Source organism: Salvelinus namaycush, chromosome 12 (genome assembly GCF_016432855.1).
Source record: "Salvelinus namaycush isolate Seneca chromosome 12, SaNama_1.0, whole genome shotgun sequence".
In the NCBI taxonomy this organism is placed as follows: domain Eukaryota; kingdom Metazoa; phylum Chordata; class Actinopteri; order Salmoniformes; family Salmonidae; genus Salvelinus; species Salvelinus namaycush.
Window position 1 is genome coordinate 8,523,974 of NC_052318.1, and position 16,941 is coordinate 8,540,914.

The 16,941-nt window shown below is 44.3% G+C and overlaps 1 protein-coding gene across 1 annotated transcript in view; it reads right to left on the bottom strand.

The window, feature by feature from the left end:
• Positions 1–1,015: 1,015 nt before the first annotated feature.
• The window catches only part of LOC120056759 (folliculin-interacting protein 1-like), a 44,167-nt gene continuing 28,241 nt past the window's right edge, over positions 1,016–16,941 (bottom strand). Inside the window, exons 10-18 of the mRNA XM_039004967.1 lie at positions 16,659–16,860; positions 14,699–14,784; positions 9,128–9,274; positions 8,423–8,592; positions 4,892–7,490; positions 4,577–4,742; positions 4,222–4,422; positions 3,623–3,738; positions 1,016–2,882 (exon numbers count right to left, since the gene is read on the bottom strand). Coding sequence (XP_038860895.1) covers positions 2,804–2,882; positions 3,623–3,738; positions 4,222–4,422; positions 4,577–4,742; positions 4,892–7,490; positions 8,423–8,592; positions 9,128–9,274; positions 14,699–14,784; positions 16,659–16,860 — 3,766 coding nt within the window. The 3' untranslated portion in view covers positions 1,016–2,803. The remainder of the gene's footprint in view (positions 2,883–3,622; positions 3,739–4,221; positions 4,423–4,576; positions 4,743–4,891; positions 7,491–8,422; positions 8,593–9,127; positions 9,275–14,698; positions 14,785–16,658; positions 16,861–16,941) is intronic.

A 16,941-nucleotide genomic window follows, 5' to 3' on the forward strand; every position in this document is an offset into this window, starting at 1 on the left:
ATGCATTTCAATTAACAGGTGTGCCTTGTTAAGTTAATTTGTGGAATTTCTTTCTTTCTTAATGAGTTTGAGCCAATCAGTTGTGTTGTGACAAGGTAGGGGTGGTATACAGAAGATAGCCCTATTTGGTAAAATACCAAGTCCATATATATATAGCTCAAATAAGCAAAGAGAAAGGACAGTCCTTCAGACATGAAGGTCAGTCAATCCGGAAAGTTACAGTTACAAAAACCATCAAGCTCTATGATGAAACTGGCTCTGTGGGGACCGCCACAGGAAAGGAAGACCCAGAGTTACTTCTGCTGCAGAGGATAAGTTATTTAGAGTTACCAGCCTCAGAAACTGCAGCCCAAATATATGCTTCACAGAGTTCAAGTAACAGACCAGTGGCAATTTTAGCATATAAATCTTGGTGGTGCAAATAAACAAAACAAGTTGTGCCGTGACCCGGATTACTGGTTGCTGCAGAAAAGGAGGTCAAAAGGGGGGTGAGTGTAACCGATGTGAAATGGCTAGCTAGTTAGCGGGGTGCGCGCTAATAGCGTTTCAATCGGTGACGTCACTCGCTCTGAGACCTTGAAGTAGTTGTTCCCCTTGCTCTGCAAGGGCAGTGGCTTTTGTGGCGCGATGGGTAACAATGCTTCGAGGGTGGCTGTTGTCGATGTATGCAGATGGTCCCTGGTAGGGGTGAGGAGGTAGGGGCGAGGAGAGGGACGGAGCTGTTACACTGGCACGAGAGACAGTGAGTGAAAACGCTAACCTTTGTTGTTTAGCGTTTTTTTGAGCATGTTGAAAACCACTCAATATAACTAAAATTTAAGTTAACCCATGATATTAAAGGCTCTTTATAGACAAGGCTATTAAAAAAAACACCCAAGGCACTTCCCTATGTGAAAAGGTAATGCAGTAACTTACTGTACATTTCCATTATAATTGGCATCATTCTTACTAAAAATTAAACATGAATTTGGACTGAAACATTAATACTGAATGTATGTACTGAGACACTTGCATCTACAACATTGGCATCTTTATTGCACAACATTCCCTTAAAATTGGGAAAGGATCATTTTAGAAACAATTCATATTCAAAGACATTATGTACAAATACATGGAAATAAACTGAATATGTACAATTTACATTAACTGTTACACACCATACTAAATCATTTATTCATATATGAAGAGAAAAGTAAACATACCTCATAGAAATAATCAGGAGCTTTACAAAATGCAATAAGAACATATCCTGAAGAACCTAGCATCTTACATAAGCATGTAAAAATAATTTCAACCAGCAAAATCAATTCTTCAGAAGCCCCTGATCCATTCATGCCACATGTCCATTAAGACTCCATAGCATGGCACACTCTCCAGACAAAGTACTTCCAAATGAAATGCAACATGAATTTCATGGTTGGTAAAAATATTTATACAAAAAATTAAAACAAATCTGTGGTTTAGATTTGTGGTTTTGCGTCTTGCTTTTGTAAAATCAATGCAGCAATTTTTTATTTATTATTGGTTTTGCCATAAACATTGAGAATAGTTTAAGGAACTGATACACGTATTGCTAACAGATATTCCACAAACTCTCCCTTCGTAGCATGCAATACAGCCGTAAACATGGTATGATGGTGTCAAAGCGATAAAAATGTTTTAAACTTGTGAAAATATTTCAGTTTGAAAATATATGTAGATCGTTTGTTTATTTTTCCCCACATACCGCAGTAGAAATGAGCTCCTTGTATTCCAAAAATAATTACAAAGGTTTTCCCCATTTTCAAATATGTAATTATTAACATCCCTTTTTCAAGAGTTCAGCATTGGGTTGGCAGTTTTATTTGAACATTACACTGATTTAAAAATACAAATAATTCTCTCAGGCTTATCTAGTCGGCAACTATAAAAAGCGTGTAGCATCGATCGCCCACAAAATATCTGAGGTAGTGCTGTACCTGTGATCAAGAATGTTAAAGCTACACTGCAGTTAAGAATTACAATGAATGTGTATAAATTACCCAGATACGACTTCCAGGCCTATGTTTATATAATTAGTGTAGTTCATTTTCAAATGAAATCCAATGAATTATGGACCATTGAGGGAGACATTTCAGGTCAAGTACACTTGTAAACAAATACATGAAGAACACAGAAACATAATTGAAATAAAGTGAATTTGATCATATTCACTACAAGTAACAAAAAAACTCATCCTATCTATCACCTGTGCTTCCTGGTTAAACGGGTAAAAGATTGTACAGGAAAGTAGTAGATGTAAAAAGTATATATTTTATAATTGATGTCTTTATTATTTATACTCAACAGAAAAATGATTTGGCTTTCTTGTCCTTTAACCAGGTTAAAATAATGTTGATGCAGAGGGGTGAAAACATTGAAAAAGAAGAGAACTGGCCACAGCAGCAGCATGCCTCTCTGGCCTGGAGTGGGCCAACAGAGCTTCATCTCTTACTATCAGAGGAGACCATGGACTCGGCTGTCCCCTTGTGGCAGTATGTCTGTATGCCCAGTGGCAGCAGCAGTAGCTGAGGTCTCGGATCCATCCAAGAGGCCCTTCTGCATCTCAAATGATACCCTATTCCCTACATAGTGTACAACTTTTGAATAGTATGCAATTTGGGATGCCCACCTTGTCCAGGAGACTGCACTGCACCGGCCCTCTCAGAGCATCAGCAGGGCGTCAGTGAACAGGGTCAAGCCGACGTGTTGGGCCAGGGTGAAGCACAGTATCCGGCTGCTCCAGTCCACAGCCACCCGCCACCTCTGGCTTTGGTTCCATCTATTATAGCAGTATTTGGGCCACGTAGGGAGAGTGAGTGCTTGCCACCGCTGCCAGCAGGGGGAGGTCACTGGACTCAATACTGAATGATAAAAGCCATGCTTAGAATATTGTACATAGGTGAAGAACAGAACAACAAGCCAAGGGTTTATTCTCCTAATTCAGTTACTGTGATTGTTAATGAGATGTAAATAACACAGTGCAGTATTTTAAAGGCCCAGTGCAGTCAAAAACTTGATTTCCCTGTGTTTTGTATGTACACTGAGTGTACAAAACATTAAGGACACCTTCCTAATATTGAGTTACGCTTGAGGTTGGAGTAATACTGTCAAATTGTGAAAATGATGATAATGTCCTTTTAGTGTAAGAGCTGTTTGAAAAAAAGAGCCTGAAATTTCAGCATGTTTTGGTTGTATGTAGTTTTAGCCTGCCTGGTGACATCACCAGGTGGTAAATAAGTTAATAGACCAATAAGAAAGAGTTCCAAACCTCTCTGTAATAACAACTACGCCCTGGCAGTCCTCGCAAAATTCTTGAGAAATTGGCTACAACTTTCAGCAGCTAAGAATCTATTTTTTACCATTTTAATTGAAAACAATCACAGTAAGGTACTTAATTGTTACCCAGAAATGATTTGATATTGAGATAAAAACAGCTGCATTGGGCCTTTAAGAACAGAAAGACAACATGGATCACAATACTGATATGACAAAAAACTGGACCCTATTCCCATAGGGTTCTGGTCAAAAGTAGTGCACTATATAGGGAATAGGTGTCTTTTTGGACGCAACGCCAATGTATAAAAACGGTTTAGGTGCTCACCCCAGGACCATCCCCAGCTCCTTGACGTGCACCCTAGTCTGTCCCTTCAGGTACTCTGCCAGCATTTTACTCTTGAAGTAGACCTCCTGGAGTCTGTCCTCAAGGTGCATTATGCACTGAGGAAAGGGATGTCAAACTGAATTACAACTTTATTACTGATTAGCATTGTGTTAACATGTACGTGTTACTGATTAGCCTTGTATTACTGATTAGCCTTGTGTTACTGATTAGCCTTGTGTTACTGATTAGCCTTGTGTTACTGATTAGCCTTGTGTTACTGATTAGCCTTGTGTTACTGATTAGCCTTGTGTTACTGATTAGCCTTGTGTTACTGATTAGCCTTGTGTTACTGATTAGCCTTGTGTTATTGATTAGCCTTGTGTTACTGATTAGCCTTGTGTTAACGTGTACGTGTTACTGATTAGCCTTGTGTTACTGATTAGCCTTGTGTTACTGATTAGCCTTGTGTTACTGATTAGCCTCGTTAACGTGTTACTGATTAGCCTCGTGTTACTGATTAGCCTCGTGTTAATGTGTTACTGAGTAGGGATTTTTTTACAGTGCTAATAACTAGTTATTTGGTATTTGTATGAACTTACAAAGTTGGGGGAGAGGTTCATCTTGTAAAGCAGGTGGGTGGACTGGAGCAGGCTGGACACGAGGCTGGACACCAGGACCTCCTTCCCCAGTTTGTTGTTGTCCGTGGCTCGTCTCTGGCTGCTGGCTACCTGCACCGTCCACTTATCAGTGTCTGCGATAATGCAGACCGCCTCTGCAATGGGCTCATCCAACACTGGATGCTGCGAAAAGAAGAGAAAACGTTGTGCTCTGACCGATGCAGACCAGATACAGCGGTGCACTCCTGTTGACGCCTTATGAGCCTCGAGCAAGCATAAAGACTCATAATCCAGTTTTAACACAAACTTCAATGCTTCAGGTATAAAGCAGTCTTACCTGTACAGCATGGGCTAATTCTGACATGAGGCCCTGCCTTAATTTGTCATCGTTGGGCATCCCCTGTAGAACAAAGTCCGGCACATAGGTTGTGCAGTACCCTCCGAACAGTGACCTCCCAAAGTTGGCAATGCTCGGTTTGGAGAAATGCTCCACCAACTTTGACCTGTTGATTTAAAACATGGCATAGATGGACATCAGAACATATTGTAACCCAGAAATGCAACTCACATAGAAGTTGATATGTGTCTTGAAAACCTAATATGAAGGCCAACACGTTTATAATGTTGACATCACTAGCAGTGTGTATCTCACCCAGGGAAGGGGACCTCCACCTCTTCCTGCCACTCATCTGGCTCCTGATCATCTCTGTAGTAGGTGTCGCTGTCACTCTGCCTGTGGATGTCCTGCCCTGCGTCTTCGCTCTCGCTGTCCCCAAGCGCACTGTCCGAACTCTCGTTCCGGGGGATCTCACAGTCATTAAGCGGGGCCCCCTTCTTTTGTTGGGCCATTTTGGGGCCGGTTACTGAAATCAGGATGCACATGTTCTGCTCAGCAGAACAACTTCTACAGGAACGTGCCTCCGATGTGTCTGTAGAGCCACACCCACACCTGGCCTGGACGTCAGCCTCCCCCCCACACCTGGCCTGGACGTCAGCCTCCCCCCCACACCTGGCCTGGACGTCATCCTCCCCCCCACACCTGGCCTGGACGTCAGCCTCCCCCCCACACCTGGCCTGGACGTCAGCCTCCCCCCCACACCTGGCCTGGACGTCAGCCTCCCCCCCACACCTGGCCTGGACGTCAGCCTCCCCCCCACACCGGGCCTGGACGTCAGCCTCATCCCCCCCACACCGGGCCTGGACGTCAGCCTCATCCCCCCCACACCGGGCCTGGACGTCAGCCTCATCCCCCCCACACCTGGTCTGGACGTCAGCCTCATCCCCCCCACACCTGGTCTGGACGTCAGCCTCATCCCCCCCACACCTGGTCTGGACGTCAGCCTCATCCCCCCCACACCTGGTCTGGACGTCAGCCTCATCCCCCCCACACCTGGTCTGGACGTCAGCCTCATCCCCCCCACACCTGGTCTGGACGTCAGCCTCATCCCCCCCACACCTGGTCTGGACGTCAGCCTCATCCCCCCCACACCTGGTCTGGACGTCAGCCTCATCCCCCCCACACCTGGTCTGGACGTCAGCCTCATCCCCCCCACACCTGGTCTGGACGTCAGCCTCCCCCCCACACCGGGTCTGGATGTTAGTCTCCCCCCAACACCTGGTCTTAACGTCAGCCTCCCCCGTACACCGGGTCTGGACGTCAGCCTCATCCCCACCAACACCCCCCGGTCCCACACCCAACTGCCCTGTTCCCTTCTGTCCCTGATCCCCCTGTCCCTTACAGCAACTGCTACTCTCGACTCCCGAAGGGTCCAGAAGCTCTTTCTGGGTTTTGTCCGTGCCGTTTGACAAGTCCAGGCATTTCGCCACATCGTCTATAGTCCTGGTCTCTACAGGGTTGTCATCACTGAAGTACTCGTCGAACAGCTCCGAGCACTCCTCCTCGCTGACAGGGTTCCACTGGGGCATCTTGCTGAAGACACGCATCAGAGTCTTCTTTCCGCCAGCGTTGGTCTTGGTTTGGTCGGGTGATGTGCTGGTAGTAGACTTCACCCTCTGATCGCCGCCGTCACCGCACCCACTCTGCTGCTGTTGTTGTAGGGGTTGCTGTTGTTGTAGGGGTTGCTGTTGCTGTAGTTGCGGTTGCTGCGGTTGCGGTTGCTGCGGTTGCTGCGGTTGCTGTTGTTTTTGTTTTTGTAGTTGCGGTTGCTGTAGTTGCGGTTGCTGTAGTTGCGGTTGCTGTAGTTGCGGTTGCTGTAGTTGCGGTTGCTGTAGTTGCGGTTGCTGTAGTTGCGGTTGCTGCTGTCGTAGTTGTTGTTGCGGTTGCTGTTGTGGTTGTTGTTGCGGTTGCTGTTGTTGTAGTTGCGGATGCGGCCTCTGTTTCTCTTTGATGCATTTCTTGTGCTTCTTAATGTCCTCAAGCTTCCTCCTCCTGCTCTCGGTGTCTGATCCCGGAGACTGGGGGTCGCCGATGAGAAACAGCACTTTGGTGGCAGGCTCCTCCTGGTGTTTTGACAGAAAGGGGCCGGGTATAGGTACAGGTACGGTCTTGTCAGGGGGCTTCTTCTCCAGTGGTATCCCAGAAGAGCGGAACACCTTGATGGGCAGACTCCCCATCCCCTCCTTCTCGCTGGCCTTGACCTCTAACTCGGTCTCAGGCTTCGTCTCCAGCAGCACACAGACCTGCTCCCTGGGGGAGGCGGGGCCCACACGCACCACTGTCTCCCTGGGGGAGGCGGAGCCCACACGCACCACTGTTTCCAGCTTGGCCTCCAGACAGGCGGTTGGTGACTCCTTGAGTGACTCCTTGAGCGGCTCACTAACATCCTCCATGTGGATGATGGGCACAGCGTTAGTGTTGTGGCTGGAGTGGGCCTGGGCCTGCAGGACACTGCTCTTGGAACCCTGACTGTTGTTACTACTGTCCCCCTCCTTAGGGCCAGCCTCAGTGTAGGTGCTGCACTGCAAGCTGTTGTTGCTGTGTGAGGGGTAGCTGCTGTCCTCTTGGGGCTCGGGACCCTGGCTGAGGTAGTCTCCGCTGGGCTTGTGCACGGTGACCAGCACATAATCTGACTCCTCCACCTCCCCACGCTGCAGCGAGGTGGTGATGAGAGAGCCTGGGATGACGATGGCCTCGTCCTCAGTGCTGTCCAGCATGTGGGTCTCCAGCAACTCAGAGCAGCGGATGAAGTAGGTGAGTACATAGAGGAGTCGCTGGACTAGCTCCCGTCTCCGCCCCACCACTACCGTCCTGGACAGACGCACCGGGGAGCCGATGGCCCCGTACAAGTCACCTAGTCACAAAACAAGGACCACAGTTAACAACACATTTCTTATTTTCACTTTGTTGCATAAGTAAAGCCACATTTAGAATATGAAAATGTGGTCAAATGTGTATAACTTATTTTTTCCCTTTAACATTTGGGAGAGTGAAGGAAATCTCCATCAGCATCACTGCTCAGTGCTGCATTTCTCCTGTTCAGCCACTATGTGGAGTAGTACACCAAAGTTCCAAACTGTGCCTGTACTAAAATAAAGCCCACTATCTATTATTTTTTTAAATATATATATTTTTACTTTTATTTAACTAGGCAAGTCGGTTAAGAACAAATTCTTATTACAATGACGGCCTACCAGGGAACACTGGGTTAACTGCCTTGTTCAGGGAAAGAACGACAGATTTTTACCATGTCAGCTCGGGGACTCGATCCAGCAACCTTCTCGGTTACTGGCCCAACGCTCTAACCACTAGGCTACCTGCCGCCCCATTTACAGCTAGTTATTGCTAAGTATAGGAGCATCTTTTAATAGTCAATGATACAGAGATATTATTTACCATGAACTGATGAGTGATGGAGAGATATTATATAACTTGGAGTGATAATGAGTTTTATACCACCTGACAGCTTGAAAAAGCTATAATAACAAACATGCAACCATGTTGGAATGTAATTTAAGGATTTTGAGCACTGGCCAGCCGGGCTAGTAGGCCGCGATTTTTAATAGCTTGGGTAAAAAAAAAAGTTTCAAATCGGTGCCTTGGGCTATTTGAAAAGACCCAATTTCACAGGCCTGTGGAGCTAGTTTGGCACATTTTCTACTAGCCTGGTCTGAAAAGTACTAGCCTCTGGCTAGCTTAATCCCCATCCCACATGTGCGTGGAAGCACTATCACATAAGACTGAAGAGTTTTTCAACCAGAGTCCTGGCCTGTAGTCTGTTCTTACCGAGCTGGGCCCACAGTGGGTTGTAGGGGTGGCTCTTGGCCAGCCTATCCACGCTCTGAGAAGAGTGTTTCTCCAGGAAGATCTTGATAGGCGGCTGTCCGTTGGGCATGACAGTGGGCACCCAGGCCAGGTGGTTGGTGAGGATGGCTGTGAGGAGGGCAGGGAGGAACCTGGGAGAAGAGGAAGAGAGAGCGGTTGTGTTAGGCACAGACTGTCTATATCCCAAATGGCACCCTATTCCCTATGTAGTGCACTACTTTTGACCGGGGGGGAGAAAAAATTCGGGTGCCATTTGGGATACAGAACTTTGTCTTTCACTCTCTGTTTGACACATTTTTCTTCATCTCCACCACCGCAGCCTCGTGTTCTGCTCCTTCCCTCTTCTCTATCTCGTGATCATTCAGAGATACGACAAAGTGGTCACTGGTCAGTCTAAATCACGAGGCAGACCGTCGTAGACCACTGCATACTAATGCAGTGAGTGGAACATCGGAGAAGTTCTATGGATGTCTTGCTACCAATTGATACATTGACAAATGATTCAGCTTGGTTTTGTAACATCGACATAACAAGCTAAAGATTGGCAGGGATTTCTGACTTTGCAGCTCATTCACTATTGAATGCAGTAGCAAAAAAAATGTAAGTATCGCGCACACACACAGTAACACACATACAGGCATACAGAGACAGACAGGAGCACTCAACTGGTTCTTTGAGGCCTGCTCCATGAGTAGGGCAAGCTCCCTCATGAAATGTCCACAGAGCTGGTTCTTCTCGGGGGCTCCAGACATCATGGTGAGCCAAACGGGCTCGGCCACGCGGGGCATGGTGTAAAGGTTGACGATGGTCGTCCTGGAGAGAGGGAGGGAAAAACACAAGCCATCATTGTCTCGGGGTGAACAAGAGGGCCACAGTTCTCAGTCCAGGCCCTGCTTACAAGGGAGACCCTCTCTGAGGCAATTCAGCGTCTGGAAATTCCACAGCGGGCAGCCGTCCAGAGCTTTACACAGAGCTGAGGGAATCTCTGAGGATGGAGGAATGTGTGGAATTATAGTTTCAGAGCCCAGATGTTTGCTGATGACTGAGGAAAACAAGTAGTGTAACTATTGAACAAGATCTATAGGTTATAGACAGGATATGACAGGTAGTAAGGAGATTGATGATTTGTACAAGGTCTTTCCCAGAAAAAAATTCCCAGAAATTGTATTTTTTTATTTCACCTTTATTTAACCAGGTTGTCTAGTTGAGAACAAGTTCTCATTTACAACTGCGACCTGGCCGAGATAAAGCAAAGCAGTGTGACAGACAACAACACAGAGTTACACATGGAGTAAACAATAAACAAGTCAATGACACAGTAGAAAAAAGAAAGTCTATATACAGTGTGTGCAAAAGGCATGAGGAGGTAGACAATAAATAGGCCATAGGAGCAAATAATTACAGTTTAGCAGATTAACACTGGAGTGATAAATGAGCAGATGATGATGTGCAAGTAGAGATACTGGTGTGCAAAAGAGCAGAAAAGTAAACAAAATAAAAACAGTATGGGGATGAGGTAGGTAGATTGGGTGGGCTATTTACAGATGGACTATGTACAGCTGCTGCGATCGGTTAGCTGCTCAGATAGTTGATGTTTAAAGTTGGTGAGGGAAATAAAAGTCTCCAACTTAAGCGATTTTTGCAATTCGTTCCAGTCACTGGCAGCAGAGAACTGTAAGGACAGGCGGCCAAATGAGGTGTTGGCTTTGGGGATGATCAGTTAGATATACCTGCTGGAACGTGTGCTACGGGTGGGTGTTGTTATCGTGACCAGTGAACTGAGATAAGCCGGAGCTTTACCTAGCATAGACTTATAGATGACCTGGAGCCAGTGGGTCTGGCGACGAATATGTAGCGAGGCCAGCCGACTAGAGCATACAGGTCGCAGTGGTGGGTGGTATAAGGTGATTTGGTGATTTGGTAAATGAAAGATGAACACCAATAACCCCACTTGAACCCAGGGCTCAAGTTACCTGACCGACAGGCTGAAAAGGCACCTCCTGTTAAAACTGTAGCGTTGGTAACATAACATTTTGGGCTACACGGTTTCTAACAGACTTTTAACTGAATTTTGACACACTGCAGGGAAATATGCTGAAATGGCTTAACTAGAGTCCTGTTATAATTAAACGAACACCAGAACCGTTTTGGTAAAGTTCATCCCAGCAACACTTCTCAGTATCTAGTATGTAGTAACCTATTAAAAGCCCCCGGTGTGGCATGGGTTGTGACAGCTCTTTCCCTGACGTGGGGAAGCCAGCTCAGGATCTATCCTTACAGCCTGTCTGAGCAGCTGAACTTTAAGGTAGCGATGGACGTGAAGGTATGTCTAGTCCAGTGGACATTTATAAAACTAGACTAGACATACCTTCACGTCCATCGCTACCTTAAAGTTCAGCTGCTCAGACAGGCTGTAAGGATAGATCCTGAGCTGGCTTCCCCACGTCAGGGAAAGAGCTGTCACAACCCATGCCACACCGGGGGCTTTTAATAGGTTACTACATACTAGATACTGAGAAGTGTTGCTGGGATGAACTTTACCAAAACGGTTCTGGTGTTCGTTTAATTATAACAGGACTCTAGTTAAGCCATTTCAGCATATTTCCCTGCAGTGTGTCAAAATTCAGTTAAAAGTCTGTTAAAAACCGTGTAGCCCAAAATGTTATGTTACCAACGCTACAGTTTTAACAGGAGGTGCCTTTTCAGCCTGTCGGTCAGGTAACTTGAGCCCTGGGTTCAAGTGGGGTTATTGGTGTTCATCGACCGCATCTAAGTTTAGACTTCATTCATTCCCTCTGACCTCTATACTGATTGTGCAGGCAAAGTATATCAAGTCAGTCAAGAAACGAAGAGACTCTTGAGCAGGTGCGCGTTCAGTTCGATTCAACGTTTGACTGTTTGTACTAAACGACACGTTTCCCCAAAAGGGTGCGCACCATTCTTCAACAGCCTTTGAGGTAGGTTTGCTCTCATTTGATGGGTGTGGCCTGATCAATGGGTGTGACCATTTAGAAAATGGCTAAACTCGAGCAGCACACACACACCATACAATCTCCCTCTGGAACACCATCATTCTTCAACTGGTCGTTCAGTACATTACCGTTTCCGTTAAATTAACCTCTCTGTGGTACCGAACGCACCCATTTTCTTCATATCCCGACCCTGACAGATATTCAATCAGCATAATGCGTGTGCGTGTTTCTATGTAGGTAACATACTGGGTGTGGATGGGTATGGCTATGGGTGTTGGTTAGGCCAGACTGTGGCTATGGGTGTTGGTTAGGCCAGACTGTGGCTATGGGTGTTGGTTAGGCCAGACTGTGGCTATGGGTGTTGGTTAGGCCAGACTGTGGCTATGGGTGTTGGTTAGGCCAGACTGTGGCTATGGGTGTTGGTTAGGCCAGACTGTGGCTATGGGTGTTGGTTAGGCCAGACTGTGGCTATGGGTGTTGGTTAGGCCAGACTGCGTCACGTAGAGAGTAGAGTATTACTTTATTAATACCAACTTGGGAAATTGTTTTATCACAGCATGCATCATTAATGACTTACAATGACCAACACATGATAAAAAAATCAAACATTAAGACACATAAGGGCACATGCACCATAGTATCCCTAAAATAATAGTCTGATTCAACTGCTGTTTTCTATCCTACTCTGAGGGGAAAACAAGTCAACAACATCAAAAGGCATATCTTCTGTTTTGCACCATCATGTTCCATGACCTAAGAGGCCTAAAAGTCAAAAGCAAATACACATCAGTGGATGTATATTTAGATGCTGAAGTTGAGATATTTAAAATATTTGTTTTTTCCTCAGTGAAATTGGCCTTCCTGCTGATGGCACTGACATATAATTGACTATTCTGGTAGCCTGGACACTGTCTGAGAAAGATCGTGTTTCCTCAGCTGGGGCTCAGTGCTGTGGCACTGCGCCAGCAGGCATATGACTGCAGCAATGGGAAGCCTTCAGCTAGGAGAAAGAGTCTGAGCATGTGGCCAGTGGTGCAGAGATACAAGCCGCCCCACACGTCTTTCCTTTCCTTTCCCTCCCTCGTCACTGGCTCTGCAGCAGTGGGGTTCCCAGCATGCACTGGGAGCAGCATGGGTGTAGCTGGCGCTTCATCACTGTTTGCGAGTGTGGACAGGACCGGTAGGGACTGCGTGCTCACTCTCTGCTTACAGTGCAGATTATTAATGTGCTTATTTTGGCTGGGTCTGAGAAAACACCCTGTGTGGACGCTACCCAGTTAGGAAGGTCAGATGACATCTACGTCACTGACTATTGTTAGGTTCTAATTCTCAGTGTCAGTTGAGTGTTTTTTACTCTTAACCAAGTTTCTTCTTCCCAGAGGGCCAATACAGCTGCATTCAGACAAAAACATGGTTTCACCCATGGTAGTATACATGCCCCACTATGGGTGGTGTCTCCTCATCGCTACACATTGCATCATTATTTCTAGGCAGGGAGCTCAGTGATCTGGGCCTTAAACGGTTTCTCCCCTTATCAGTACTGCTACATGGGATCCTTTTCCCTGCACTCAGACCCTCCCAAGCTTACTTATGGCACCCCTCATGTCTCTATTATACCTGATGATTAATAATATACCTGATGATTAATAATATACCTAATGATTAATAATATACCTGACGATTTATAATATACCTAATGATTAATAATATACCTGACGATTAATAATATACCCGATGATTAATAATATACCCGATGATTAATAATATACCCGATGATTAATAATATACCTAACGATTAATAATATACCTGACGATTTATAATATACCTGACGATACCTGATTATTAATAATATACCTGATGATTAATAATATACCTAATGATTTATAATATACCTGACGATTAATAATATACCTGACGATTAATAATATACCTGACGATTAATAATATACCTGACGATTAATAATATACCTGACGATTAATAATATACCTGACGATTTATAATATACCTGACGATACCTGACGATTAATAATATACCTGACGATTAATAATATACCTAATGATTAATAATATACCTAATGATTAATAATATACCTAATGATTAATAATATACCTAATGATTAATAATATACCTGACGATTAATAATATACCTGACGATTTATAATATACCTGACGATTTATAATATACCTGACGATTTATAATATACCTGACGATACCTGACGATTAATAATATACCTGATGATTAATAATATACCTAATGATTAATAATATACCTAATGATTAATAATATACCTAATGATTAATAATATACCTAATGATTAATAATATACCTGACGATTAATAATATACCTGACGATTAATAATATACCTGACGATTAATAATATACCTGACGATTTATAATATACCTGACGATTTATAATATACCTGACGATACCTGACGATTAATAATATACCTGATGATTAATAATATACCTAATGATTAATAATATACCTAATGATTAATAATATACCTAATGATTAATAATATACCTAATGATTAATAATATACCTAATGATTAATAATATACCTGACGATTTATAATATACCTGACGATTTATAATATACCTGACGATTTATAATATACCTGACGATACCTGACGATTAATAATATACCTGATGATTAATAATATACCTGACGATTAATAATATACCTGACGATTAATAATATACCTGACGATTAATAATATACCTGGCGATTAATAATATACCTGGCGATTAATAATATACCTGGCGATTAATAATATACCTGGCGATTAATAATATACCTGGCGATTAATAATATACCTGGCGATTAATAATATACCTGGCGATTTATAATATACCTGACGATACCTGACGATTAATAATATACCTGATGATTTATAATATACCTGACGATACCTGACGATTAATAATATACCTGATGATTAATAATATACCTAATGATTAATAAAATACCTAATGATTAATAATATACCTGATGATTATTAATATAAATAATGATTCATAATACCTAAAGCTCAGAAACCAAACCTATCACTATTAAACTAACGTGTGGATTAATGATCTACTGCACTCTGACACTGTATATTTTATCCGAGTCCCTATTGCAACAAACCATGCCTATACCTCTTGACCCCCACCCCCCTCCCTGGGCTCCTAGGTAACAAGCTAAGGGATTTTCCTCTGCTACATTCTCAGTGCGGTTGGCCTTGGTCTCAGTAAACACATGACAGTAACTCACCTGAATTCATTGAGGCCATCCACCATGCGGCTATAGGCCAGAGCCCTCTGACTGGAATCAACTGATCGCCGGCTCATTTTCATGGCCTTTTTAATGAGAAAAGAGGCATGTTAGAGGCATGCCATGTAATTAGAGGGAGGGGAAGAGTGGAGAAAAGAGCGGCAGGCTACACTAACATACAAGAACTGAGACCCACAAATACATACAGCCTTCAGTAAACATGGCGCTGACAGATCTAACAGAAGTCAATGGTTTTTATTTCTCTATTTTAGGCCAACATAGAGCGCATTTGGAAAGTATTCAGATCCCTTGACTTTTTCCACTTTTTGTTATGTTATAGCCTTATTCTAAAATTGATTACATTTTTTTCCCTCATCAATCTACACACAATACCCGATAATGACAAAGCAACTACTGTTTTTTTTAGAAATTTTAGTTCAGTTATTAAAAATAAAGAGCTGAAATATCACATTTACATTAAGTATCCACACCATTTACTCAGTACTTTGGTTGAAGCACCTTTGGCAGCGATTAGTCTCGAGTCTTCTTGGGTATGACGCTACAAGTTTAGCACACCAGTATTTGTGGAGTTTCTCACATTCTTCTCTGCAGATCCTCATCCTTCTGGAAGGTTCAAGCTCCGTCAGCTTGGATAGGGAGCATCGCTGCAGAGATGTTCGATTGGGTTCAAGTCCGGGCCACTCAAGGACATTCAGAGACTTGTCCTGAAGTCACTCCTGCGTTGTCTTGGCTGTGTGCTTAGGGTCGTTGTCCTGTTGGAAGATGAACCTTCGCCCCCAGTCTGAGGTCCTGAGCGCTCTGGAGCAGGTTTTCATCAAGGATCTTTCTTTACTTTGCTCCATTCATGTTTCCCTCGATCCTGACTAGTGTCTCAGTCCCTGCCGCTGAAAAACATCCCCACAGCATGATTCTGCCACCACCATGCTTCACCATAGGGATGGTGCCAGGTTTCCTCCAGACGTGACACTTGGCATTCAGGCCAAAGAGTTCAATCTTGGTTTCATCAGACCAGAGAATCTTGTTTCTCATAGTCTCAGAGTCTTTAGGTAACTTTTACTGAGGAGTGGCTTCCGCCTGGCCACTCTACCATAAAAGCCTGATTGGTGGAGTGCTGCAGAGATGTTTGTCCTTGTGGAAGGTTCTCCCTTCTCCACAGAGGAACTCTGGAGCTTTTTCAGAGTGACCATCAGGCTCTTGGTCACCTCCCTGACCAAGGCCCTTCTCCCCCGATTGCTCAGTTTGGCCGGGCGGCCAGCTCTAGGAAGAGTCTTGGTGATTCCAAACCTCTTCCATTTAAGAATGATGGAGGCCACTCTGTTCTTGGGGATCTTCAATGCTGCAGAGGTTTGTTGGTACCCTTCCCCAGATCTGTGCCTTGACACAATCCTGTCTCGGAGCTCTATGGACAATTCCTTCGACCTCATGGCTTGGTCTTTGCTCTGACATGCACTGTCAACTGTGGGACCTTATATAGACAGGTGTGTGCCTTTCCAAACCATGTCCAGTCAACTGAATTTACCACAGGTGGACTCCAATCAAGTTGTAGAAATATCTCAAGGATGATCACTCGAAACAGGATGCACCTGAGCTCAATTTCGAGTCGCATAACAAATGGTGTGAATACTTATATAAATAAGGTATCTGTTATTTTCAATACATTTACAAACATTTCTAAAAACCTGTTTTTGCTGCGTCATTATGGGGTAGTGTGTGTAGATTGAGATATTTTTTATTTTTTTAAATACATTTTAGAATAAGACTAACATAACAAAATGTGGAAAAAGGGAAGGGGTCTAAATACTTTACGAATGCACTTTACATTGTATATGTTTAACATCCTGAGCAAGTCTGATTAAAATGTAGTATATCTAACATCTGTCAAATACACCAGGGAGATTTCCACACACCGACCACAATATCTATGTGAGGTGCTCCTCACCTGTTCAATGGCACTTTTTAGTTTGTTCATGTGGCTCTCGAAGAGGGGGAAGTGGGAGAAGAAGAAGTCCTGGAACTTGATGTTCTCCTCTTCGTCCTGGGAGAGGAGGAAGATGACACCGATGGCTATCTTCTTCTTCCTGGCCACGCCCAGGCTGGGACCTCCGCTCTCGTCCGACATGTTGAAGCTTTCTTCCACAGACCTGGAGCAAGGGGGAAAGCCATAAATATCAACCTAAATCTATGGGGTTGCACAGAGAGAGGTACTATGGAGAAGTGAACAG